We start from the raw sequence: 27,644 nt of genomic DNA, 5'->3' as shown, positions 1-27,644 counted from the left end.
GAGTTCAATTGTCTTGCATTGCCAAAAGGAATGCTATTTACTATTTGGTAATTGTTCTTTGCTTCTTTATTATGAATCAATCCATTAGCATATATACATGCATATATATATATATATATACAATATCAAGATTTGCTCATCTTGAAGGTGACATACATTCCAAGCCCCACCAAAACCATAAAAGCGACAGCAACATTAATCAGAAGCTTTCTTTGCTGGCTCTTATCCAAAGCAAGTGAACCATTTTCCTTCTTCATTCCATTGCCAACCTCCTTTTCCTTCTCTTTTACTTCACTAATACCATCAGGCCATGAGAACTCTTCCTTCTTTTTATCATCTCTTTCATGATCTTTCTTAGGCTGCTCTATCTTCTCCAGCTCTTCTTGCACTCTTGTGCTCTGTTTCTCATCTGTCTCCTTCTTTTGATTATTCGGCTTTTGTTCTTCCGGCTTTTGTGTTACTTTTGGCTTTTCTTCTTCTAGTTCGGCTTTGGTGATCAACTTGGGCAACCAAATATAAAGTAGTCCATCCCTGAAGTTTGCTCTGATATCATCTACATTGCAATTATCCGGAATTTCGAAATCCTTGCTGAACCTGAGCCTTTGGTTCCTTTCAAGACGACGCTCTCCTTCAACTCTTAGATTACCATAATTGTCTATCTGAACTTTTATATCTTCTTTCTTGAAGTCTATACGATTATTAGCAATCTCACATAAATTAATTAAATAAATATAAATATGAACATATATATATATATATATATATAAGTCTCATGACTCTTGAAAAAAATTAAAATAGAAAAAAAGAACTTGCCTGGAAGATAAATGAGGAGAGTGTCAGAGTTTTGTTCTTGAGACCATTCATATGCAGGTTCAAAATCTTTGTAAATGGTTGTGGTCCTTGGCATGGTGCTGTATGCCATGGCTATTTCTTGATGAGTTTTCACTAGTTATTTGATTTGAAGGTGTTCTAATTAATGGGGTGTGTGTGTGTTTTGATGGAGGTGATGTTGTGCATGGGGTTTATATATATATATATATATATATATATATGTGTTATGTTGAGTTGGTTGGGAAATGTTGAAATGAGAAGTAATGTTTGTAGTATTAGCTAGGTATCCATTCCTTGTCCATGTCTTTTGGTTGAGGTTATCTCTCTCTGAGCATGCAGGAGGGGGGGATGAGGAGCTTCTTTGTTTGCTTTATACTCTTCTTCTTGATTTGGTTCAAGTCATCTCCTTCCCTCCTTATTTTATTTATTTTTATTTTTTACTTGAATGCTGTATTAGAGACATGTTTGGATTGTCTTATTCTTCTAGGTAGGAAAAAATTGAGATGTTAAGATTGATTTTGATGGTACCAAATTTTTCTTTTGATGGGTATTTGCATCTTTTAAAGAAGTCAAAGTTTGAATCACATTTATTTTTACGGATGTGTCACATGTATGAGATATTGACTTAATACTTATGCTTGCTCCTAATACGTGATTTATCCATATTACAGTAAAAAACAAAAATCACCATTTTTATAATTATGGACAAAAACAGACAAATATATAGTGCTCATTTTGTTTACGCTTTTAATCTACTGTTTCTGTTCAGCGGGAGATTTTAAGGTGCCAAATAGGAAAAAAAACAAAAGTACTAAAAAATATAAAAAAAACCGGTTGTGCCACAACGAGTGGGCTGTCATGGGCCACATTCTTTGTTGGGGCAATCTTCTTGGCCCAGGGAAGGCCTACTTTGGGTCCAAACAGTTGAGATGCACCTAATTTCTAAAAAGTGACAGGGTTACACGGTGGTTACAAAGGTTTGGTGAAGGAATATCTTTAAGCATCATCCCATGAGTTCCTTGTTTAGGGGACATTGATATTGGCATATTCTTCGCATCTTTGGATTTCGTGGGACCATTCAAACACTGTACTTATATAATATTAATATAATAATATATTAGTATTATTATTTAACAAATAAAAATCACCTCTTAAATAGCCAAATTTACATGATGGCATTTTTTAAAAATTAAAATAAACTAATATATAAGTATTACCTTTTTCTTGTTGGGGTGATAAATGGAGCCAGGCATTTATGGAAGAAACCGCCTTGTAACAAGAGAGGGGCATTTTGGGAATGCAAAACAATAAATGCCAAAGAAAAGCCTGGAATTGCAGGTGGGGCAGGGGCAGTTTGGGAATATATTAAATGGGATCTCAAATCTAAGATTAGAATTTGATGACAATGAAAGCAAAAAGTGCTGATTAAAAAAGTAATGATTTAATCCTACTTTGTTTGTTCTGACAATCACATTCATGTTTATATATATATATATACAGGTATGTATAAAGAAGCAAGAGAGGCATGCTGAGAAAATTGGCAAAAAAAAATTTTTTTTTTTGAAATTATTTAGTTCATCATGGAAAGAATAAATTCAGTATTTTATTTGGAAATAAATAAATAAACAAAATTTTAGAAGAAATGTTGGGTATTATTATATTTTTACTGATAATTTTAACTCCATTAATATTAGATTCACAATAAAATTTCAGATTGCTTAATAATTATTAATTTTTTTAAAAAATTTAAAAAACTAGGGGCATTTTGGTCATATTGTATAGTCCACGACAGTGAATCTGGTCTTCCGGAAATGCCCTTCGAACCTGTTCAATTTTCCTGTGGAGCATAAAGCCTTGGTGCTAGGAACAAGTCTGTAGAGTTGAAAGAGAGAGAGAGAGAGAGAGAGAGAGAGAGAGATTTGGGGTTTCGGAAATGACTGCTCTTGTGGTATATACCGTGCGTTGATTCGCTTCTTGATAGTAAAAGTTTATTATAGAGGGGAAGAGGGGGAGGAAAAGAGGATGAATTACTTGTTTTTCTCTAGGGATTTGAGGTGAGATTTCTTTTTATAGCTTTTTTTTATTTATTTAATTAGAATTTTCAATTTTGGGTTGATTTCAGTGGCATTTCAGGTTGTTCTTGATCCGAAAAGTGTGATTTTTATGTTGTTTTAAATGGTTTTTGAACAAAGGGTTTGGTTTTGGATGTCAAAATTGCGTCTTGGGCGGTTTTGATTTGGTTTTCTTTTGATTTTGATCTGGTTTTCTTGTAAAGTTACGATTTTTTATTGGTTCTGTGCATGGTTCTGTGATCTGTGTGATTTGTTTTTGAATCAAATGTGATCAATTGGATTTAGTTTATTACGTTAAGTTCCGTGAAAAAACTCTCTTTTATTAGTTCCAATGGAAATACACTGATTTGGCAAATTACTCTTTCACATTAATTTTGGGGATTTCTTGAGTCTATTGGGGTTTCATGTCTTGCTGTGTTATTTGCTCTGAATATGAGAAATGATTCATTTGGTGAAGAAATCTCATTACTCAATTTGCATTTCTTGATGGTTGCACTTGTTCTTGTACTTAAAGCAATCAAAGGCATTCTTTCAATGTGATTCTTAGTTGAACTATGCAGGCATGAATATGTTTTTGTTGAGTTAATTATGTGTTCAATTTATGTAAACTGAGAAAACAAGTTAAACAGTTCGGACCGAGCGTGTAAACTTACTTGAAGTTGTTACTAGAGATAGACATTGTATGATTGTAGCGATTTTCTTTTGTCATGTTATGACATGATCTTGCAGTGGCATCATTATGTCTAGATACACGGGATTGGATATTTGATGCTGTTATCCCTGTTTATATATATTTTTAATGCCATGTTCTGTTATCTATGATATTCACTTCAATGGTAAGCTTTATGGCTCGGTTGGAGATCATGTTCAGTTATCTATTAACTGGTCGTCAAGAGTTGCCAGAGAATGCTGATATGAATTCTGCCATATAGAAGGGAGAAGTGCAAGTTTGTCGTTGATCATATTATTGTGTTACATTTGTAGCTAGTTACATGCATGGCAATATTTGTTTCTTTTTATTTGGACTATATTGGTCACTAGAATTTCCCGTTCTGATTACCACTTGCAAGAATAGACATTAATCCAGTAGATCCTGCTTTTTTGACGTTTGCGATGTTTGAACTTTATGTTTATAAATCATGCTCCTATGGCACTGCTTTGATGGTTTCTTATTCAACTTGGTTGATATTATATTATTAGAAATTGGAATCGGAACTTCTTTTTTGTCATTTCCTTGATGTCATTCATATTGTATCTTTATTAGGATTTATTTAGCAATCTCACATTTTCTTCTTGATGTCATTTATATTATTTGGACTATATTTTCTTTTTTGTCTTCATGCACACAATCCATCTTGAGGCACATATATCATTTTTAGTTGCCTATCCGTACTTAGCTTTCCGTAAATACAATTGCAGCAGTTTTTCTTAAGAATGTCATTCCTCATGCCAGCTGCATCTTGTCAATTACTGTACTGGATATATCAAATGCTTGTTGGGGCTTTGTTATGGTCATTCTATGTTGGTAATGAAGACTGTGATGCACTTTATGCCAATAATCTTTTCAGCTTTCAGAAAGTTTGAGATATTTGTAAAATACCTGAAGGATATATTTATATCTATACATACTGAAGTACTTTTAGATGGGCCTTGGGTTTTCTCTTATGTAGTGTAAAGTGATATTTTCACATCATATAAAGTCACCTTTTGTTTACCTGCTTTCCCAATCTTCTGGTAAATTTCTTAATTATTTGCTCGTGATTGTCGTGGCATAGAGTAATCCTTTTTAATTTTCATGTTATCACTATGTGAGTTTTTTTATCAATTACGATGATCTTGTTTGTCTACTTCCATATCGTAATACCTTTTTTCCTACTATATTTACTTGAATTAATGGTCTTTTTGCAGGAGTCATTTGCAAAGAGGGTTCCTTTAGATTGCAACATCCTTCTTGCATCGGATTCTCACTCTGATATAAGATTTTTAATATACTCACCATTCATTAGTTGGTAGATTTCAACATGCTGTTTAGCGGGTGATGGTTTGAGAAATAAATGGAGATGGTTAAGTGTTGTTGTAGCCATTTTGTTTATTAGTTGTCTTATAATTTCATAAGGAGTGAGGGCTGCAGAACTCAGTAGAGTTTCTGTTTCGGCCTATTCACTAATTATAGGCTGTTTGTTACTAGAAATGGTTGCGTGAGCTAGGGCTTGAGCCTGCTACAACAGCTGGGGTACATCTATCTGATACTCTGGTCTAGAATATCTATAGTTAATAAAATTTCACAATTAAGGTGGCTTAAACCCCATGGAGAGTTTGACATCACCATCAGTCTCTGTTAAGCAGACTCGCCGGTTTTCTTCTAGCAATTCTCAAAAAGATTTATGGTTTATTGCCCGGGAAGGGTCCATAGCCGAACTAGATTCTGCGTTGTTATTACTAAAGAAGAATGGTGGAAATATCGATATGCGAAATGCTTTCGGTCTTTCACCGCTTCACATAGCAACATGGAGAAATCATGTGCCCATGGTGAAGAGGCTACTTGCTGCAGGTGCAGATCCTAATGTGAGGGTGAGTAATATATTCTCGTAACAATTCGCCTCATATCTTTGTGTCTTTGTCTATTAGGTGGAACTCTAAACAACCATTATGGAGAGTTTTATTAGTTCAATATTGAGTTTTTGCTTTCATGTAACTGCTTTATTACTAGTATCAGAAGATGTGAATTTCCTGGCTTTTACAACAATGCTGAGCTCTGGTTCTTCTGTTTGTAACCTACAAATTTTGTATTTTAGGATGGGGAATCAGGTTGGAGCAGCCTTCACAGAGCTCTCCATTTTGGTCATCTAGCTGTAGCAAGTGTTCTTCTACAGCATGGAGCTTCTCTTTTATTGGAGGACTCCAAATATCGAACTCCTGTTGATCTTCTCTCTGGGCCTATTTCACAGATTATTGGAAGTGGACTTGATTCAGGTGTTCACATCTTATATCGGTTGCCCCTGTTATGTTTTTATTTGTATAATTGTGAAATTAGTTTTCTGTTCCCTTGATTCATCAAAGTTTGTGTTTAAAGAACTTTTGCGCTTCCATGTTATGATAGATAATTGAAATCAAGTTTGCTAAATAATATTGTCAAGAACATTGTCATTATATCATTGTTTTGGAAGTTGGTCTTATGAAATGCTAATCAGAAGCTGTCATTTATGACCAATATTCATTAGCTCATTGGTGCTTATAAATCGTTTCTGTAATTTCAGTTGCAACTGAAGTCTATAGCTGGGGAAGTGGTACAAATTACCAATTAGGAACTGGAAATGCACATGTGCAGAAATTGCCAGGCAAAGTTGATGCTCTTCATAGCTCCTATGTAAAAATAATTGTGGCCTCGAAGTTTCATAGCGTAGCAGTCACTGCTAGTGGAGAACTTTATACTTGGGGATTTGGGAGGGGTGGCCGCCTTGGACACCCAGAATTTGACATACACAGGTACTGTAAATGCTCTTTCACTTGCTTTAACCCTTTTTCTGAATCTTCAAGAAGGACAAGTTAGAAGAATCCATTTTCTCTTTAAGATAACAGTTCAGTGAAACCTGGGAGCTGTTTGCTATTCCTTCCGGTAGTTAACAAGTTTGAATACAATTAGTAGCTATTTCTTTTGTTTTGCAAATTAGACACCTGTCAACCTGTTTTGATTGCAGAAGTGAGTCATGTTTGCTCCTTAGTTTTTTGTTTTTTATAGTCATCTTGATGGGTTGATGAACTAGCTTCTGATTGTTTGCAGTGGCCAAGCTGCAGCTATTACTCCTCGGAAAGTAACTTTTGGTTTGGGATCCCGCCGTGTGAGAGCTGTTGCAGCTGCTAAGCATCATACAGTTATTGCGATCGAGAATGGGGATGTTTTTACTTGGGGATCAAACAGAGGTAGTTCTTTTTTTTTTTCCAAACCTTTTTCACCTCTGTACTCCATCTACTAATACTTCCTGTCAAGATTTGCCTAGTTAGTCATTATGGCTTAGCCTCTAACCAAGGCCTTAAACATCAATTCACATGTTGCTATCATACTCGAGTTTTCATTATTGAAAGAGCAATAATTTGATAATTATTTTCATTATTATGGTTTTGGCATTGTAGGGAATTTGTAGAGTTGCTTTCATCAAATATTATCAAGAATTTATTTCTTGTATTTTATTTATTTTATACCTCTGATCTCTGAATGTTGTCCAATCAGCCTTTATCTGGCTGTATTTTTAAGTTTGGTACTATCCACCATCCAGTGGCTCTCACTTATCACTTCCATTGTCTGTCAAGAAGGGCATAGCACCATGTTTGTAATTTCTCAGTTGCTGGAATGCTTATTGTCACATGCAGAGGGCCAGCTAGGTTATACATCTGTTGATACGCAACCCACGCCCCGACGTGTGACTTCACTCAGAGAAAAAATTGTTGCTGTTGCTGCTGCTAATAAACACACTGCCGCAGTTGCTGAGTCCGGTGAAGTTTTCACTTGGGGCTGCAACAAGGAAGGCCAGCTTGGCTATGGCACCTCCAACTCAGCTTCAAATTCCACACCTCGGTTGGTTGAATACTTAAAAGGAAAAGTCCTCAAAGGAGTTTCTGCTGCAAAGAACCATACAATTGTTCTGGGATCTGATGGAGAGGTAATTGGTTGCACTAATCTCCATTTAATTTTATCATTTACCTTTTTAATAACTCTGTCACTTAAACCTTTCTCAAAAAAACATCTGATAACCTGAATAAACTAGTAATGTTCCCTAGGCAGTCCAGCAGTGAGGAGGTTTCTTATGGATCAGATATCCGTTGATCCTTGGTTGTGACTGTGCAGTCTATATTGCTAAAATGTCCTGTCATCATTTTATATTAGTGGACTTGTTTATTGAGTATATACATGTTGGTCATGTGTTCCTTCAGGTATTTACCTGGGGTCATCGGCTTGTGACCCCAAGGCGTGTCATCATTGCTAGAAGTCTTAAAAAATGTGGAAATGCACCACTTAAATTTCATCGAGCGGAACGGCTTCATGTTGTTTCGGTTGCTGCTGGCTCAGTTCATAGTACAGTGCTAACCGATGATGGTGCTCTGTTCTATTGGGTTTCTGCGGATCCTGATCTAAGATGTCAACAGGTTGGATATATTGGGAATTAGTTTGTCGATCTGGAAATGATCCACTTGCTTATGTCTTGTTTTGCTGTCACATGCAGCTTTACTCAATGTGTGGAAGGAATGTTGTGAGCCTTTCAGCAGGTAAATACTGGACTGCTGCTGTTACCACAACAGGAGATGTCTATATGTGGGATGGGAAGAAATATAGGGCTGATGTTCCTGTTGCAACTCGTTTACATGGTGTCAAGCATGCTACATCTGTTTGTGTAGGGGAAACACATTTGCTAGTTGCTTCATCTCTTTATCATCCCAGCTACCCTCCTAAAGTGACAGAGAATCATCAGAAATCTAGAGCGGTAAATGATATGTTGGAAGAGGTTAATGAAGATTTGATGTTTGATGGTTTACAAGTTGAAGTAAGCCTGCAAGCCTCAAAAGTTAGTGGCTCTAGTGGTACAGTTGCACCGAGTTTGAAAAACCTGTGTGAAAAAGCTGCTATAGATTTTCTGGTGGAACCGCGGAACGCTATACATCTATTGGATATTGCTGATACTTTGGAAGCTCATGAACTAAGAAAGCATTGTGAGGTACTATTGCCTCCTTTTATAATTACCAATGTTCAGTTGAAGTGATGAATGTTATCTTTCGCTGTGGTTTAAATTAAAAGAAAAAATGAACTTCTTTGCAGGAAATAGCTATACGCAACCTTGATTACATCTTCACAGTGTCGGCATCAGCTATCATGAATGCTCCACTTGAACTTTTGGTGAAGCTTGAGAAATCTTTGGATGACAAGTCTTCTGAGCCTTGGTGTCACCGTCGCCTACCCACACCAACAGCTACATTTCCTGCTGTCATTGATAGTGAAGAGGAGAATAGTGATTTTTGTTACACCAGACCTCGTGTTAATCGCAAGAAGCTAACACTGAAGAATTATGAAGGCTTGGGAACAGATTGTTTTCTGCAAAAAGATCACAAAGCTGATCAGGTTGTCTCCAAGGAAGTTCGAGCCCTTCGGAAGAAACTACAGCAAATAGATATGCTTGAAGCAAAGCAGTTAAACGGTCATCATCTTGATGACCAACAAGTTGCAAAGCTTGAAACAAGATCTGCTGTGGAGAATACGCTTGCTGAACTTGGCATCCCTCTTGAGTCTGAATCAAAAGCATCCTTGCCTTCCTTGATAGACGGGAAACGAAATAAGAAGTCTGAGCTGTCCAGGAAACAGAGAAGGAAGAACAAGCTGATGACTTCCCTAACTGAAGTTGACTCAGTAGAGGTCAGTGTAGAACAGAACTCAACTGTAAATCTTCCAGATGTCAAAAGCCTCGAAATTCCAAAAGAAACGGTCAGTATACTTGATATGTTAATGCTGCTTTATGTTCCTGTTGGTTTCTCACCTAAATTTCATCTACTTCACTATTTCCAAATATAACTTGCTATTAAACTATCTGGAGTGTGATATTGTCGATTTTTACCATATGGCAGAAGGAGGTGGGTATTGACATAAACAGTGAGAGCAGGATCATGGAAGGCTGCTCTTTGCTCGGCACGAAAAGTGTCTCTAGGCCGCATAACGCCAACAATAATAGTAAGGCTCCTCAATCAACGTCCTCAAAGAAAAAGAACAAGAAGGGTGGGCTGTCAATGTTTCTCAGTGGCGCTCTTGATGAGCCGAGGCAGGCCCCTCCACCACCGCCCACGCCCAAAAGCGATGGACCAGCGTGGGGTGGGGCCAAAATTACAAAAAGCCTTTCGTCGCTTCGTGATATTCAAAATGAGCAGAGTAAAACAACAGAAGTTACAAATAACAGGTTGAAGGATCGGTGTGAAGATTTTACCTGTGCAGTAAGTCCTGGACAGATTCGGTTGAGTTCCTTCTTACCAAAGACAATATCTACACCTATACCGGTAACACCTGCACGTGCTGTGCCAACAACTGAAGGAGAGAAGAACACTCCTCCTTGGTCTTCAGCTGGTTCTTCACCTGTTATGGGCCGACCATCATTGAGGAACATTCAAATGCAGCAGGTATGATAATCTCAGATATCATCAATTTTCAGTCTTCTGTTTATGCTATTAGTTTTATGTTTCCATATCATTTCACCTCTTTATATTTATCTACTTTTTATTGTGTGTGATGCTTCTGAAAATTTGCGCATTAAATTTTTCAATGATTTTATATAATCGTCTATTATTCTTTCTTGTTAAGATTAAAATTGTCTGATTTAATGATCTCTGTTTACTAGGCATATGACATTGTGATTCTGGACCAAGAAAAGGTTTTCATTAATAGCTATTACTCGGATGCTTATCAAGTCTTCATCTTTAAGCATTCAATTTTGTTCTTATCATTTGCTTTGTTTTAATGCCATGATACTTGTTTTTGATATGATTAGAATCTTAAAATCAGTCATCCAAACTTTTTCTTTGCTATGATTTTATCAGGAAAAGAAACAACTGAGCATATCTAACAGTCCAAAGACAAGGACATCAGGTTTCTCTATCTCTTCACAAGGCTCACCATCAGATTCCGGTGGCGCAAAGGACACTGTTCCAAACCGTTGGTTCAAGCCTGAAACTGATGCCCCTTCCTCCATCCGATCAATTCAGATAGAAGAGAAGGCAATGAAGGACCTCAAGCGTTTCTACAGCTCTGTCAAACTGGTGAAGGCTGAGCCCAAGTTCTAATCGCTATCGTCTCACTGACAAATAAACAAATGTGAAGTCACCTTCACCTCTTCCCACCTTACTTGTGTAAATCAAACTGTACAGAACTCTCTTCAGCTTTAGTTCCATTAATTGACTCATCTTACCTGATAAATTTTCATTACATTCCAAAATCTCCATGCTTTACAATAACACTATACAGATGAGTATCATACCATACAGAAATTGCATTATATATTCTTGGACACTCTTGAATTTCAATTTTATATTTGAAAGTTCTTGTTTCTGTTGTTACTTTTAGAGTGATTCTGAAAAGCAGCAGAGATTCTTTAGATAAAATTTTAGTTAAAATTGTTGCTGCTTTTCTGAAAAGAAAAGGTGTCACTTGTGTCCTGATTCTGTAAATACTGATGCCGTGTTGCTCTTGAGGCAATGCAAAAGTGCCTCTTCTTTGTAAAATCATGTCTTCTTTTCTTATTAATCTTAAAACAGAACTTCCAAAGTTCATGTATTCAGTTTACTTTTGTTTCTTTAGTACTGAGATTGACATACTTACTGCCAGTCAAAAGTCCTGTGGAATTGCAAAGCTGCTCAAAACACTGAGAGTTTCTCTTGCTTAAATTTTTTAATTTAATTTTGTGTTTGAATGATTGTTTTATGGATTAAAACAGATTGATTCTGCAAAATCAAGAACTGCAGAAATGTATAGTTTTGCAGATTTTAAATCAGATTGATTCTAAAATTTGATAAGTTTGTTTTATAAAGTGCTTTATCTGTCATATTCATTAATATAAAGTTTATATGAAATGTTGGTGAGTCTTTTTTTGCATAAACACCCCTCAGTAAATATAAAAGTTACTAAGTTACTATAAATTTTTATCAATAAAAAAAGAATGAAAAGGGAAGACTGTAACGCTGAGGTCATGCATGATATTTTTTGGTCGGTGAATCTTTGCCCTTTTTTCTCCTTTAACCCTGCTTTTTTTTTTTTGGCTGCTTTTTTTCCCTCTCTTTTACTGCTTTTCATTTAAACCCTTATACTTTTACGAAATTCTGTCAGAGTGGCCCACTTGCACCGTTGTTCTCGTCGTCATTATTCTCAATTGCTTCTTTAGTACTCTTAAATTCTTAATGGAAAGCTTTAAAGGGTTTTATAAACCCTAATATTCTTAAGAGAAGAAGACAAGAACTTCCCAAAAACCCACACTTCTGCCATTATTTATTATTATTATTATTATTTTCATGTCTTCAAGGACCACCTATCATGTGCCTTTGCCTTACAATCACTCTACCCACCATGTCCCATCTTTTCTTTTGTTACATATATACCCTTCTTTAATTACACTATCTTTTACTTGCAAATTTATATTCTGGACTGTAGATGTATTTTTTTTAATTTTAGGTTTGTATTTGCCTAGTTTGATCTCGGTTTCCTGTATAAAGTATTTATATTTTGATAGAAAAAACAAGCTCAAATTTCAACTCAAATAAGATGAGGGCACATGTATGTTAAAATATTAACTTTCACGTTTATGCATATTTTTGATGTGATTTATCCATATTCTATAAAAACATTTTTTTATCTAATTAATTAAAATGTTATTATAAATTTAATCGTTAAATCACAACATTCTCAAATGAAACTCTATAATTCTATAAAATTTTATTAAATTTCATACACTTTTCTTACATAAATAAAATTACTGAAAAGAGTTAATCTAAACAGTAGAAACCTGAGTTACTGAAGTGAGTGATTTCAAATTCAAATTCAAATTCAAATTCTATGTTTTAAAAAAATATCTACTCTTTTATACATCTTTCAATCCTTTGCTCCATTGTATGGTCAATAAAAAAAAAATTGCAGTCAAGATTGCAAATGGATAAGAAACTACTCCATACAAAGTGGCAAAGATGTAACATAAGAAAAATGGAAGGGGTGCAAGAGTAAAAAGAGTAAAGGAAGAACAAAAAAAAACCCTGATTCTCTTGAGTGCAAGGGAAGGGTGACAGTGAACCACTAGACATGGTGGTTGCCTTGATTGCTGAATCATTGAGAGAGAAAAAAGAGCTTCAAACTCATTAAAAACACCACCAAAGTATAAGCAAAAAGAACATCACATACAGAAAAAAAAAAATAGAGAAAAGAGAGAGAGAGAGAGAGAGAAATATAGATCTGTAGTAGATAGATCAAGGGAAATGGGTGTTTGGAATGAGGTTTGATCCAAGATCCTTCTTACCATGATTCCTGTTCATGATCAAATAATACTAGAGAGAGGAAATGAAAGTCATGAATTCTGACTATTTAAGTCATCAGAGATACTTCTTCATTGAGAGATAGAGATGTATAGAGAGAAAGAGATCTCGGACCAGGCTTCATTCCTCACACCTTTGTTTCTCTGCATCATAACATCATCATCATCATCATCATCATCATCATCAACACAACCATGTCTTTCATTGTGTAAGATGTGTTCATTCATTCTTCTTGTCTTTTTTCTCTTCATTTATTTGTTTATGTTTCTTTCTAGTGTTGTCATATTCAATTTGTGTGTTTATGTTGATATATTTTAAATGATTTATTGATTCTTATGATTAGATCATGAGCATTTGTTTTCTTATGGCATTAACAATGAATGGAACTTGTGAATCTATTTATATAACCATCAATTTGTTTTGTCTAGTTAGTTTAATTTTTTGTTTATAAAAAAATAATAATTGAAGATCATAAAATGCCTAACAAAATGTCATATATGTTTGCCCTAATTAAACAAACACAGTTCATTTGAACAGTAACTAGTGATATATATATATATATATGGTTAGATTTATGTTTATGTAGGCTAATGATCACTTTTTATGCATATAGATTGATATTCCTAAAGATTTTGCTCTTTATAAACTATATATATTTCTTGATTTAAGGATCGATGAATATATCATCATGCATATTCTGAATTTCACAAAGTATAAACAGTTTTTATATTATTAAAAAAACTATAAAGAAGGCTAGCTAGAGTCATATTTCTGTCTTTTAGGTTTATTGTTAGGAGAAGATGTAGGCTATTAAATTATATATAGAAGGGATTTTAGTGAGTAGATTATCTTATATAATTATTTGTATGAACTTTTTTTTAATATAAAGCTGGATTTCAGTCAAAAAGATCAAGCTTGATAAACATATATATTTATTAATGTAACATTTTGATGTGATAGTAGAAATGTGGTACTTAGATAACAGTACTCATGGGTGAGTTGTCTACGTCTAAAATGAGCGTAAGTCCAACTGCAGTAACTGGAGGAGTTACACAGTACTTTGTTTTGAATCTTTATATATATCATTATAAAATTGAACAGTGTATGGTGTTCTAGATGAAGGAAATGAGTTTTATAAAACTACTTGAAATGAATGAAATGTTCATCTATGGGTGTTAATTAATTTGACAATGCATGAAAGCTATATCTGATAACTGATCTCCTTTAATTGTTTTGATACTCTGGAAATGCATCAGCCTAATTAAGACTACATTGATGAATTGCATTTGAAAAGCCTCCAATTAGTTTAATTAATGATTTATTACTGTTGTACAAAAACACAGTATAATGAAAATCATGAATCTATGGAGAAGTTTTCTCCTTTATATGTGTGTGTGTGTGTGTTAACAAGACTGATCCAGTTCTATATATATATATATATATGTTACTCTTGTTGGTTTGAGCATGTTTATTGACAACATCTTGTTGTTTATGGGCATAAACATTGAGACAATATTCCATTTAAAATCAGATTGAAGGATGTTTTTGTAGTTCTTATGCTTGTATTATTGATCATTATATGAAGCTTTTTGTTATGCTAAAACAACTGAAATCTAGTTAAAGTTCACTGAAAACTTCATTTTAACCCTAATTCCTGGAATTATGGTCTTCAAAGGTAAGTAACAGGTACATATATTATTATATATGAATTTGATGTATCACTGTATATAGTGTTGGTTTATGAGCATGCACATGAGCTTTTACTGTTGTTTAATTCCTTTTCATGAATCATTTTTCATATGACAGCCTAAAAGAGAAATTTTAACAATATATTTAGCATTTTAAAACCATCTTTCATATGATCATGAGTTTGTTTTTATATATGTCTGTTTTTAACATTCATGTATGTAATGCCCCCTCTTAATTATATTTCTGCTTTTAAAAAAAAAAATTCTTGTGAGGATGAATTTTATATCAAAAGAAACTGCATGTTTATAGGTTATATATGCACAAACTAAATAATTTTTGGGTTTAAATTGTTTTACTTTTAACTGTGATTACTGTTTAACTATGTTTGCTTTCATGTTGATACTGCAATTTGATTCTCAAAATGGAAAATATTTGCTATCTGGTGCATGCATTACCTCAGTAGACAACGTCGAAAAGACGATGTTTTTTTAATTAAAATGAGTACAAGAAACATAGTGAGATGGAATCAAGGTCTTAACTGTTGATAATGATATATATATTCATTAATTTATGGTATCAAGGCCAACATAGTATCATTAGATGTGGTTTTCCGTAAGATTTGTCTTGAATGTTCCGTCTTATTGTAACAAAGAAAACAAATCTCGGTATCATGAGTTAATTAATTATACAGCTTTCAATTAATGATTAATTATGGTGTGTAAGAGTTCCTCATTAGGGTTGTGTACTTTCAGAAATTCAGATTAATTCAGTCTCATTAATTAAATTTTTGAATATCCCACTTTCAGTTTTTTTTTTTTTTTGGTATCTTCCAAACCAATGTATTAATTGTAGAACTTAATATAGAATTTAATGAAAGAGCAAGATTTGGTGATTGCTTGGCATATTCCAAACATTTTAATAAATAAATTTTGGCATTTAAGTTTGAAGAAGTAGCTTATTATTGGAAGAGATCCAGATTGACATCATTTGTTAATCATCTGTGTGTTTTTATTGGTAACACTTTTTCTTCTTAATTAATTTCTTCAATTGGATTTTGGTTTTGTTTGTGTAGAATTGAATTTTTAAAATAATAAAGTTTATTTTATTTATTTAGTTTAAAAGAAGAGTTTCTCATATTCACTTGGAGATTTGATGGCAAATATCAATGTAGATATGTAGAAACACTGCATATATAAGCTTTTACCTGTCACTGTTAGCATAGTTCTTCTCTATTCTCATTTGCTCACTCTCTCTTTTTCAACACATTTTTAGGTTTTATTTACTTAAGATTTTTATATACATTGATTGTATGTTATTATTATTATAATCATTATTTTATTAGCCTTGGTTTTACTTCAATTATATATATGAAAATGTTTTATTGTCTAAAGTGATAATCAAAATATTTGTGTGTGAGAGAGAAATAGTCATTGTCAACAAATGTACAAGAAAAGGAAATTGATAATATTTAGGAAATTAAAGATCCAACAAAAGATAAAAGGAGGGACTCAAAGATAATTAATCATCTCCTTGTATTTAGAGCCAAAGCCATATAAATATATGCAAATAGGACATGTCGATCAATTGGTGTGACAATTAATTAAACATTGTTATTGTTAAATAATAAGCACAAATGCAATTAATATTTTATGTTTTGGGTGGTTCACCGAAAGAACTTTCTATAATTCTATTTTATTACATTATTTACTTTCTAAATTTCTGAAATATAAGTTTGATGTGGTAAGTTACGTACACCCATCTTTTCCACTGTTGTTTCACTAATAAATTTATTTTAAAATATTATTATTACTTTCTTTTAATCCTTTTAGTGAAAAACTTAAATGAGATGAATATAGAAATATAATTCATAACCAAAAATATATTTCTATTTATTTATTTATTGATAATTATAAACAAGTTATGAGTGGAATTCGAGTCCTCATCTTTCTAAACAAGGAGTATGAGGTCAAATTCAAACACTTGATTTACTGCTTATAATTCTCGTATTTTACTGTTGGACTACACAAACATTGGTTATATATCAAATTAAATTCATATAATTTTTGAATACTTATGCATATACTTTTGTCAATTTATTACATATTGACCACGCCAAGCAATAACTAATTGGAAAAAAAATTTTGTTTACACTTTTATTAATCAAACCAATAGCAATTGCATAAGAACATAAGAATATATGTTAGTGGCTTGAACATATAAAACTCTGGCAAAATAAATTTCAAAAACAAATAAACAAAAACTCATGATGGACAAAGACTCCGGCGGAAAACTCTAAGACAAATCACACTAAGAACATGAACTCTTTCATTTATATATAAACCAAACTTTCTCTTCCTCTCATCCCTCCCAAAAAAAATTAACATACTAAAAATCAAGCAAACAATGGCTGCTCCACTTGCTCCACTTCCATCAGGCTTACAAGTCACAGAAGCAAGCCCAGAATGGTTAAACAAAGGAGACAATGCATGGCAACTAACAGCAGCCACAATAGTTGGCATGCAAAGTGTGCCAGGCCTGGTAATACTCTACGGAAGCATAGTCAAGAAGAAATGGGCAATAAACTCAGCATTCATGGCACTGTATGCATTTGCAGCAGTGTTGGTGTGCTGGGTTGGCTGGGCATTCCAAATGTCATTTGGTGAAGAAATGTTCTTCTTTTGGGGAAAACCAAACTTTGCTTTGGATCAAAAGTATCTACTTGATCAGGGATTTGCTGGGTTTTATCCCAGGGCAACGTTGGTGTTCTTTCAGTTTGTGTTTGCTGCCATAACTTTGGTTTTGGTTGGAGGAGCTTTGCTTGGGAGGATGAACTTTCATGCTTGGATGTTGTTTGTGCCATTATGGTTAACCTTTTCTTATACTATTGGGGCTTATAGTATTTGGTGTCCAACTGGTTTCTTAGCTAAGGCTGGAGTTATGGATTACTGTGGAGGTTTTGTTATTCATCTTGCTTCTGGTGTTGCTGGCTTCACTGCTGCTTATTGGGTATATATCTTTCTTTCTATCTCTTAATTTATATTATTAATAAATATTTCTTTTGTTGCTGTTCTTCTTCTTCTACTGATTAGTATTATTATTATTATTTAATATTATCTTGCTATTCTTCTGCAGTTTAATTTTTACTGCTGCAAATGTTTAATAATAAGCATCACACAAAGATTGTCACCTGGGCATGTGTGCATATATATATATATATATATATATATAAAGAAGGAATATGGAGTGCAAACTTTAGAAGGACAAATTAAATTTTGAAAGCAATTTATGATTGTTTTATATATTGTTTAAAAAAAGTAAGTAAATTAAATTAGGAAGTAAAGTATTATGTGACATTAATTTAGAGTTTGAAATATTAATTAATAAAAGGTTGGACCAAGAACAAACAAGGACAGGGAGAGGTTTCCACCGAACAATATACTTTTGATGTTGGCCGGAGCTGGGCTTCTTTGGATGGGATGGAGTGGGTTCAACGGCGGAGGTCCGTACGCCGCCAACATTGATGCTTCTTTGGCAGTGCTGAATACTCATGTCTGCACTGCCACCAGCCTTCTTGTTTGGCTCTTTCTTGACATACTCTTCTTCTCCAAACCCTCCGTCATTGGTGCTGTTCAGGGCATGATCACTGGCCTTGTCTGCATCACTCCTGCCGCAGGTATTATTATTATTATATATATATATATATATATATTTATCTCATTAATAATTAATAAAATAATATTTTAAATATGATAATTTTTTCTTTTGTCAAGCGAGAGGGCAGGGATCAAACCGTCTCTGAACAACATTAGTTGAGATGAATGACTTATCTATATTTATAAAAATAGAGTGGGAAATAAATTTTTACTTTTCTGCTGTAGAGATAAATAATAACATAATTTATTTTAAATAGTTTTTTATTATATAATTTAAAATACATCGGCTCAATATCTCTTACTATTTTCTGTACTTTATTTTTTTTTATTAATATTTAGATTTGCACGGAAAAAACTACTGTTTATGTATCGAAATTATTTAAATGTTAAAAAATTGGTTTTTGGAAAGAAAAGAATGAAACATTTACTCTATTATCTATAAGGTGATTTATTATAATATACTTCATAATTTTCATATAGTTATGAGAAGCATTTTAGTTTTTAAACTAAAAAAAATTTCATTGTGTTTTTATTCTTAAATCAAAATCCAAGAGTGCATTGTCATCTTTGATACATAACTTGTAAACTAACTAAAGCCTATATATATATATATATACATACGGACATACCCGAATCTTTTTTTGTTTAAGAAACAAAGTAAACTCATATAAACCAAAAATCACATGTTTACATTATGAGTAGAAAATTAATATCATAAATTAAGACAGTAAAAAAAAGATCATGTGGTTATATATATGAAAATGACAGGCATAGTTCAAGGATGGGCAGCAATAATAATGGGAATACTCTCCGGCAGCATTCCATGGTACACAATGATGGTGCTTCACAAGAAGATCTCATTCCTCAAGTATGTAGATGACACAATGGCAGTGTTCCACACCCACGCCATTGCCGGCAGCCTTGGCGGTGTGCTCACCGGCTTCTTCGCCGAGCCGAGACTCAACCGTCTTTTCTTTTCCGGTGATACTACCATGTTCATTGGCTTTGCTTACGGCATCAAAGACGGCCGGTTCCGTGCCGGGTTGCGGCAAATGGGAGTGCAACTTGCAGGCATTGTGTTTATAGTTTTTATCAATGTGTTTGTGACCTCTGTGATATGTCTTGTTGTGAGATTGATAGTACCATTGAGGTTGAGTGAAGAGCAGTTAGAGATTGGAGATGATGCTATTCATGGAGAAGAAGCTTATGCTCTTTGGGGAGATGGTGAGAAGTTTGAGACTCAGAATGGTAATGATGTCTTTGATGTTGAGAGTAGTAAAGCTGTTCAAATGACTACCACCTTCTAATAATTATCATCATCATCATCATCTTTCTTTTTTTATCTACTTATTATCATTATAAATGTAATAAAGGGAAGAGGATGTTGGAGTTCTCTTTAGAATATATGGTTGTGTGGGAAATGTAAAAGGTCTATATATCACTGAAGTGTTTGCTTTAGGAAATGTATTTTCTTGTTTTTTGTTTTTTTCTTTTTATATGCGAGCATTGGTTATTTATGCTCTTATTACTGAGAAAGTAAGTGAGTTTGAACCTTAACTCTTGTAAGGTGAAAGAACCGATGTTGTTGAGCTTGTGCACATTCTACATCTGTGCATATCCATAATTTATAGCTTGTTTACATTTGTAAAAAATAAATAATAAATAAATAAAAGAAGGTGGTGTCTCAATGAACTGTTAAGAATGGGTTCATTTGGGTGAGATTTCTTGTTTTAATTTTTTAGTTTTTTATTTTATTTTATTTTTTTTGGAGAATGATGTCCTTATACATGCAACTTCAGTTTGGGATTAGCAATAGTGAATTGAAAATAAGAGAGAGAATGGCACTTTTCTTGAATATGATGTGCTATGTTTGAACTTTGAATTGATGGAAAACAGATATAAAGAAAAGAAAGAATGGAAAATGATGGGAAGAAAAAAATATTGATGCAAATTATGAAAGTTTTACTCGCTACATATCAGTCATGATTTAGACCATTTTGTATTGAATGGTGACATAATGAAAATTTTTGTCTGCTAGTATCTGTTTGTTGTTCCACATTCACTAAATACAATCTAAAAGAGATTTAATTTATTGCTCAAAACTTCAATATCAATGTCAACGTTCTTCAGAATTCAATGGATAAATATAAAACAAATATTACAATGACTTCAAAAAAACAAGAGTATATATTACTATCACCTAAACATAATTTTATTGCTTGATAACAGCAATCAATGAAATTGACAACTGATATGCATTAATACACTCCATGTAATCCATTCAATGGATTCAACAATTATAGAAGCAAAAGCTTTTAGAGTGACATTTACAAGGTTACAATCACAAAAAGTATATTATATATATATCACCACCATTACAAAGTGATTATCATAGAGCAGGTGAAGAAGCAAAGCATATCAACATCCAAAACTCAAATTTCACATTATATCATGTGTAATGTAAAAAACCTAGATTCTCAAATGTCTTAATAGACATTAACAGGGATGGGCATCATGTGAAGTATTAAAAAAAAAATCACTAAGAATGAAGATTTATAATTAGAATGCTGATAATGGAAAAAATAAATGACTTCATAGATCTACAGCAGGTAAAGAAGAAATATGGAGACAGACTTTTTTTAGGATCAACCAAGCTTGTCAGTAGGATTTTGCAAAAATGGCGACTTCCTGAGCAGGGTTACCCGTCATGAAGCATTTCTTCTGCCCCTCAGGTTGTTCAAATGGGAAGCATCTTATTGTTGCACCAGTCTCTTCTTTCACCTTTAGCTCATCGGCGTCACTGAATCAATGGAATGGATGATGACTACTAGCTTGAGCCAAGAACTTTCTATTCAACTTAGTCAGGGAAGGTGGTAACAATTTACCTGGCAGACCATGGGCCTCTTGCCCATTTTCCTTCAGAAATCACTGCCTTAAGCTCCTCATATGACTTCACATCAATAATGTTACTGCACCCGATGTCAAGAAATTTTAGATGGAGTCAAAAATGTTTCTTAACTAACACAAATGACAACTCAGATATCATATGATATATTTTGAAGAAATTCAAGTCTTAGTTATCTCGCATCAACAATGAATGGCATCCAAAGAAACTTCTCTTAGATAGAGATTTATGATATCAAATCATGCATATCATTAAATAATTAGTTTACCCATCACGAAATGAAGTAGCTCTTTGTAGAAATGATGTCTGAATTTCCTCAAGCCTGTTCTTTACATGGCCTACCAGGGATGAAGGTTCTACTGATACTCCAAAATCCTTGCCTGGTTTTCCAGGGATGTCTCTTCTAGATATTACTACACTTGCATTAGCAACATCTCGAGGTCCAATCTCAATCCTTAAAGGAACACCCTGCACAATGGCGAAATTCTATTACAGAGAGGAAGAACAACGGAAGTCAATATTAATGTTTATGCAGTCACTAGATTTCATCTTAATAAAGGCAAATTTTCACATGAAGATGCTATATTACTGTCAAGAGTACAAATGATCAAGGAAATCATCAAGTAACTATAGGCTGGAGATAGGGCAATAGTGCACTGAGTAAAATGTCAAAATTAAAAGTAGCATAAACCATCTACCACCATGCAGCTTTGCTCTGATCAAGGGTTAGCCAACACAACATGTGCCGCAGTTTTTCAAAGAATGCAAAAATAAAAAACCAAAGTTTGTATATGTTAGATTTTTATATTTTGGTACTAATGGGCCATATATGGGCTTTATATGGGCTTAGGGGTCTTACACCAAAAAGTCTCGAGACTTAGTAGCTCAACCCCTATACCTATATATAAACCCATTACACTTCTATCACACAACCGATGTGGTACTATATTCGGTACTATATTTCCAACAGTGTACACACAGAATCTATAAAACACATCATACACAGAATTTATAGCAAATGCTTACTTTCATCTCCCAGAAATTGTACTTCCACCCTGGGGTCCTCTGTTCTGAGTCATCTACCTTGACTTTGATTCCAGCTGTTTTCAATATAGTTTCAACCGATGATGTAGCCTTTAAAACCCCTGCTTTGTCATCTTCTGTTTTCCAAATTGGCACTATCACCACCTGGTGGCATCTCATTATCAGTATAAAATAGTCATCTGGAAACAGATTCGTACGGTATACTATTTCAGAAAGCAGGGGCATGTCAGGAGCCAATGTGATAGCACAAAAAGAAGTCTCTTTATAATTATTAATCCTCAATAATCATGGAAATAGATGGGCAGGATGTGCACACAGTGTACTTTGAGAATGGATTCTACGTATAAATTATTTGTGCATATGTTCTTTGCATTTTCAAACGGCTGAAAGAGGATAATATCTACGAAGTAATCATAATCACTCAAATATTTTTCAAGTCTATCTTTAGCTTGTAACAGACTTGTATGCAAGAAGGAAAGCAAACCCTTGCAATTAAAAGCAGTTTAAATACAATACAATGGTTATAGGATCAAAATGACAAAGTACAAACAAACAAATAAATAAATAAAGTTTATACAACAGAAGTTAGCAATGAAAGTACCTGTATTGGTGCAATCCTGGGAGGAAGCATCAAGCCCGTATCATCTCCATGAGTCATTATAATTCCACCAACAAAACGAGTACTGATAGCCCATGAAGTCTGCCATACATGTTGCCTCTGACCATTTTCATCTGTGAACTGTTAAATTCCATAGGCTTATATAAGCAATAGTCATTAACAATACTAATATGCATAGCACAATCATAAATATAGGCTTAGACATGGTACACATACTGTGATTAACCATACGATTATGTGCAGCAAATTGATATATAGAGCAAATAAGTTCAACAAGTCTGGAGCTAAAAGCTTCACATTTTCTCATCTCGGCATATCAGGAAGGAACTATTCCCCATAAATGATTAATTCAAAATGCATTTACCTTTTACTTGCATAAAGTAGATTGCAAGGTTTAAGAGTCCGACTTGGTACACAAAGCAAAGGCCCTAAGTAGAAAAAAATAAGAGATTACATTAATGGTTTAAGGAGTTGGTTCTTGAAAAAGAAAATCTGAAGTAACTGAGTTCCAGTCTATTCCAATAAAAAAAAAAAAAATTGTGTGGTTTCATATGATACAAAGGTAATTATTCATTAGAAGTAATTAACTATTAACATACTTAAAGCCATCCAGAAGTCTTCATATGCTTCTCCTTAAACATGCCAACAATTTTGGCTAACCACATAATTATAACATTTATCTGGTGACAATAGTTTTACAGGTGGTTAGTCAAATTAAAGTCTAGGAGTGGGTCATATTTGGTATTTTGATTTGATTACCTATCTTAGTCATTGCACTAGTTATGAACATTTAGACAAAGAGAGGCTACAACATAAAAAAAATCTAAATTCTCATTCTTGAGTAAATAAAAACCCAGTGAAGCCTCTATGAAGCTTCTTCTACTTGTTATAATACGTAATACAACTAAACTAAAATTATTCTGGGAAAAATAACCTGTGTTCCGAATGCGCGAGAGAAGTTCTGCCCAAGGTTGTGACTAGTCCCTGCTTGTAAAGCCTTCCTATCACCCATCATAGCTTCAATTGTATAAGTCCGAGAAGCACCAGCAAATGTCTCAGCCTTTGATTTTCTACCTACAATAACAGGTATTGCAGCTTGCTCATAAGCAAATTTCTTATAGACATCAATCATCTGTAATGCCTGCGGCACAAGAATATAAGAACTAAATCAAGAGGACAGAAAAAACTTCACTGCCATGACAAAATTCACTTTCATGGTTACAGACCTCTTTTTCTGCTTCTTCTAGGGTAGCATGAGCAGTATGACCCTCCTGCCACAGAAACTCCAAAGTTCTAATAAATGGCTTTGTTCGCATCTCCCATCGTGTCACATTTGCCCACTAAATAGCAAGTACTAGATTCAATAAATGAAACTAAAACACATTGTTCAATTCGAAGAAGATAAGCCAGCTTTTAAACTTTGACTTGACCTGGTTAACCATGAGAGGAAGATCACGATAACTCTGAATCCACTGAGTAAACATGTGATTCACAATGGTCTCACTTGTTGGGCGTACCTGCCAGGTACATAATTGAAGCTGAGCTGTTTTTGAATCATCAAGTAAAGGAGCAACTTGATTAACTCTTAAGAGCATTTTTTAAGAAAACTTCAAAACTCAGCTGCTATTGATATGACACTGGCTCTGTAGAAATTTTACTAAGGACCCTTTAAAAATAAATCAATAATAGAATTCCAAGGGAATATGAGAAAAGAATGGTGTGATTCAAATAAATGGCAAAGTACCACAAGTTTTTCCTCAAGTTCTTTTCCTCCTCCAATGGTAACAAGTGCTAATTCTGGACTGAACCCTTCGACATGGCTGGCTTCCTTTTCGATAAAAGAGTATGGTATAAACTGCACTAACATAAGGTATCAGGTAAAAGCACATACACAAAGGAAATTCCAATAAGAAAAGAAAATTCAAGGTAATACAACACCACTACTTATAAAGAAAATATTAGATACACTATAAGGCCTAATATGTAGTCAGTCTGATCACAAACTAGCTGGAATCTAGCAAACTGCAAGAAAGCTACCTTAATTTTAGGATGAGATGCAGGGACATATAGCAATGAGGACATTTCAAATAAATATAGTGTAGAAACCAGAAGGCTTTCTTGGAAAAAAAAAAGAGTGAATTAACTATCTACATAAACAAAATCACCAGAACCTTGATGAGCAACAAGAAACCCTTCGCACATTCATAGAAGTACAAAAGCATCTCAATATCTTGCCAATTAATTCAAATTACAACGTTCACTCTACCTCCCTCTAGAACAAATAAATGCACCTAAAAATCTGTTGAACAATTACCCAACGTATGCTGACACTCAATCATCCATACCTTGATAACTCATACAAAGCATACTCCAATACATCAATACACATCATGATTGAAACTAAGACACGAAAAGAAAAAATTCACCGCACCTGTGGAAAATACATGTTGCTATGACCAGTCTCCTTGAACTTCACATTCAGATATTCCTACAAAACCCACCAGCACGAACACTTCTTGTTATAAAAAGAGAAACTTTCCATGATAAAACCAAATTAAAGGCGAAAAGAAGATCACTTGGATCGATTCCCAAATGGCATATCCATAGGGACGGATGACCATGGTTCCACGAACAGGGCCATAGTCAGCAAGCTCAGCCTTTGCGATAACATCTAAATACCAAGCATTGAAGTCCACCGAACGCGGAGTCACAGCAACCTCAGGGCTAGCCGATGCCTTCCGATCAGCAGTCGGCGACGATAGGGCCTCTTTGGCGAGGCTCTGGGTAGAGATACCCCGACCGGCGCCACCAGACAGGGATGCGGCCACCCTGAGGGCGGATGATCGGTGATGAACGCCAGAGGAGGTGGCTCGTGCGGCAGCGGAGGGGGAGAGGAGGTGGGCGAGGGACGGGAGTCGGAGAGCTCCCATGGCGTTGGAGATGGGCTTCGAGATGAGGGTATAGCTTAAGAGGGGTTTATCCTGGATTTTCTGGCCAAACGGGTCGGATCTTGTTTGCCGTTTCTGGATCCGAATCCGGATTCAATGATTACTTACATTGAACTCCTATAAATTATCATAATTGCCTAATTGCGTAAAACCCCTTACAAATCAGATGCTTATATTAAATAAACAGTGTTCTTTATATATATATATATATATATATTTTATTGGTTTTAAAATTTAAATCATATATAATTCTTTGAACATTGATTTAGTTTTCAAGACCTTGTCCTGGTTCTGGGTCCATTTGTTTGTGTTCTGGGGCTGCTAGCCATCTATGGCCCATTGGTAAATTTATAATTAAATATTTTTTTATATATTTTTAAAATATTCTTGCAGCTTTACTATATGTGTGTCATGCCAGCATTTTAATATAGAAAAACATTTTTTTCAATAAAATCGTTGTACGTAACATTTTTTTTTCCCGATCTTTTAAAATATGACTATTTTGCATATATATATATATATATACAAAATATCATATATGGACCAACCTCAAATAATGAAAAAGTAAGAGAATTTGAAAAAGACAGGTGGGGATTAGGATTTAGAGAGAAAGCAAGTGAGCATAACATAAAGGGGAGAAAAACACATGAGGATCCAGATTAGGGTTTCAAAAGGGTGATAGACATTGAATCAACATCTAACAACTCCTGCAAACATCTATAAATGTCTATGGAAGACACAAACTCATATATGTATCACATGTTTTATCGTTGTTTATCAACAACTTATAAAACTGACAAACTTAAATAGTGTTAATACTTAGAAATTTCTTACCTAACATATTGAAAAGGAAAAAAAAAGGCTTTTAATAGTTGCCCTTGCCAAGTGACAGATTGAGGATCAACTCCTCCTCACACAAGTGGTTGAGATAAGTGACTTGCCTATTTTTCCAAAAAAATGATTTATTAGTCACATTTTATAAAAACAATATTTATTTATTTATTTTATGATAAATGAGAAACCATGAACCTTCAATCATAGAATTGGAGAGAATCAAATTCTTAAACCCTTAATCATTTGGAGAAAAAATAAACTACTAGTCTACTACTCTTTGCTTATTCTATTTGTTTATTACCTCCCATAAATAATTGGATGATTGGATAAGAATTAACTTAAACATATATTGTCAAATTCTTTTTATATATGTTTTAATATATATTAATATATACTTTTTTTTCATCTAAGCGTGATTTTAACTTTAAATATCGTAATATAAATATATTTTCTTGGTAAATGAATTATAATAAAAATAAAATAAAATAAAAAATAAAAGGTGAATAAAAGGGGGTCCATGAAACATTGATTGCTCTTCTTTTTTTTTTTTGGGGTCAGACTGAAACATACCACAACTTGGCCCACAATATCAAATGTCTTAGGATGAATTCATTTTGCTTTCCCTTTTATGCTGTAATGTTTGGTGCATTTTGTCTGATCTTGCAATTTTTCAAAAGGTTTATTTATTTATTAAAATAATTGTTAAAATTTCTCTTAAAAAAATTATATAGATGTAATATCATTTTCAAAATTCAATGACAAGTTTACCCCAAAATAAATTAAAATAAAGTATTTATATTTATACTTTAAGACTTCAAGTTATTCAATTTGATTGAAAAGATAAAATAACTTGGTATTAATTGTGTTGTCTTAAACTAATCTATGAAAATTTCTAAATTTAATTTCATCAATTAAAGCCAAAAAATTATTCTTCTAATTAAATTAATAATTAATAAAAATTACACAGAGTAATATAAGAACCTCAATTTTATTTTTTAACATGTC

The 27,644-nt window shown here is 33.7% G+C and overlaps 4 protein-coding genes across 4 annotated transcripts; 2 read left to right on the top strand and 2 right to left on the bottom strand.

Moving 5' to 3' along the window:
- Positions 1-58: 58 nt before the first annotated feature.
- Positions 59-997, bottom strand: LOC120267122 (inactive protein RESTRICTED TEV MOVEMENT 2-like). Its single transcript, XM_039274824.1, has 2 exons — positions 814-997; positions 59-688 (listed from the first exon to the last, which is right to left on the bottom strand). The coding sequence occupies exons 1-2, from the start codon at positions 920-922 to the stop codon at positions 126-128; spliced, it is 672 nt and encodes a 223-aa protein (XP_039130758.1). The 5' UTR covers positions 923-997; the 3' UTR covers positions 59-125.
- A 1,725-nt stretch (positions 998-2,722) lies between these two features.
- LOC120266729 lies at positions 2,723-10,960 on the top strand. Its single transcript, XM_039274390.1, has 11 exons — positions 2,723-2,885; positions 4,812-5,474; positions 5,699-5,876; positions 6,161-6,389; positions 6,685-6,824; positions 7,272-7,561; positions 7,833-8,045; positions 8,123-8,611; positions 8,713-9,372; positions 9,513-10,055; positions 10,473-10,960. The coding sequence occupies exons 2-11, from the start codon at positions 5,211-5,213 to the stop codon at positions 10,713-10,715; spliced, it is 3,249 nt and encodes a 1,082-aa protein (XP_039130324.1). The 5' UTR covers positions 2,723-2,885; positions 4,812-5,210; the 3' UTR covers positions 10,716-10,960.
- A 6,069-nt stretch (positions 10,961-17,029) lies between these two features.
- Positions 17,030-19,807, top strand: LOC120266598 (ammonium transporter 2 member 5-like). The gene is made up of 3 exons (XM_039274239.1): positions 17,030-17,642; positions 18,024-18,309; positions 19,058-19,807. The coding sequence occupies exons 1-3, from the start codon at positions 17,040-17,042 to the stop codon at positions 19,594-19,596; spliced, it is 1,428 nt and encodes a 475-aa protein (XP_039130173.1). The 5' UTR covers positions 17,030-17,039; the 3' UTR covers positions 19,597-19,807.
- A 902-nt stretch (positions 19,808-20,709) lies between these two features.
- On the bottom strand, positions 20,710-25,809 carry LOC120267855 (proline--tRNA ligase, chloroplastic/mitochondrial). The gene is made up of 11 exons (XM_039275531.1): positions 25,434-25,809; positions 25,289-25,345; positions 24,602-24,712; positions 24,288-24,374; positions 24,084-24,197; positions 23,792-23,998; positions 22,840-22,977; positions 22,221-22,382; positions 21,463-21,662; positions 21,175-21,258; positions 20,710-21,089 (listed from the first exon to the last, which is right to left on the bottom strand). Exons 1-11 carry the CDS (start codon positions 25,785-25,787, stop codon positions 20,948-20,950), a joined length of 1,656 nt encoding a protein of 551 aa, XP_039131465.1. The 5' UTR covers positions 25,788-25,809; the 3' UTR covers positions 20,710-20,947.
- Positions 25,810-27,644: the final 1,835 nt, after the last annotated feature.

Source organism: Dioscorea cayenensis, chromosome 8, assembly GCF_009730915.1.
Source record: "Dioscorea cayenensis subsp. rotundata cultivar TDr96_F1 chromosome 8, TDr96_F1_v2_PseudoChromosome.rev07_lg8_w22 25.fasta, whole genome shotgun sequence".
NCBI lineage: Eukaryota > Viridiplantae > Streptophyta > Magnoliopsida > Dioscoreales > Dioscoreaceae > Dioscorea > Dioscorea cayenensis.
This window is presented reverse-complemented; position numbering and strand designations above follow the sequence as displayed.

Bases quoted from the DNA above. Each gene is read 5' to 3' on its own strand.
- LOC120266729 (XM_039274390.1), top strand. From the start codon at position 5,211: ATGGAGAGTTTGACATCACCATCAGTCTCTGTTAAGCAGACTCGCCGG. The intron at 6,390-6,684 runs GTACTGTAAATG...GATTGTTTGCAG, and splicing joins CCAGAATTTGACATACACAG to TGGCCAAGCTGCAGCTATTA. The intron at 9,373-9,512 runs GTCAGTATACTT...ACCATATGGCAG, and splicing joins TCGAAATTCCAAAAGAAACG to AAGGAGGTGGGTATTGACAT.
- LOC120267855 (XM_039275531.1), bottom strand. From the start codon at position 25,787: ATGGGAGCTCTCCGACTCCCGTCCCTCGCCCACCTCCTCTCCCCCTCC. The intron at 24,198-24,287 runs GTCAAGTCAAAG...CTTGCTATTTAG, and splicing joins TTCCTCTCATGGTTAACCAG to TGGGCAAATGTGACACGATG. The intron at 21,090-21,174 runs GTAAATTGTTAC...CCATTGATTCAG, and splicing joins AGAGGCCCATGGTCTGCCAG to TGACGCCGATGAGCTAAAGG.
- LOC120266598 (XM_039274239.1), top strand. From the start codon at position 17,040: ATGGCTGCTCCACTTGCTCCACTTCCATCAGGCTTACAAGTCACAGAA. The intron at 17,643-18,023 runs GTATATATCTTT...AATTAATAAAAG, and splicing joins GCTTCACTGCTGCTTATTGG to GTTGGACCAAGAACAAACAA. The intron at 18,310-19,057 runs GTATTATTATTA...TGAAAATGACAG, and splicing joins CTGCATCACTCCTGCCGCAG to GCATAGTTCAAGGATGGGCA.
- LOC120267122 (XM_039274824.1), bottom strand. From the start codon at position 922: ATGGCATACAGCACCATGCCAAGGACCACAACCATTTACAAAGATTTT. The intron at 689-813 runs GCAAGTTCTTTT...ATAATCGTATAG, and splicing joins TCTCCTCATTTATCTTCCAG to ACTTCAAGAAAGAAGATATA.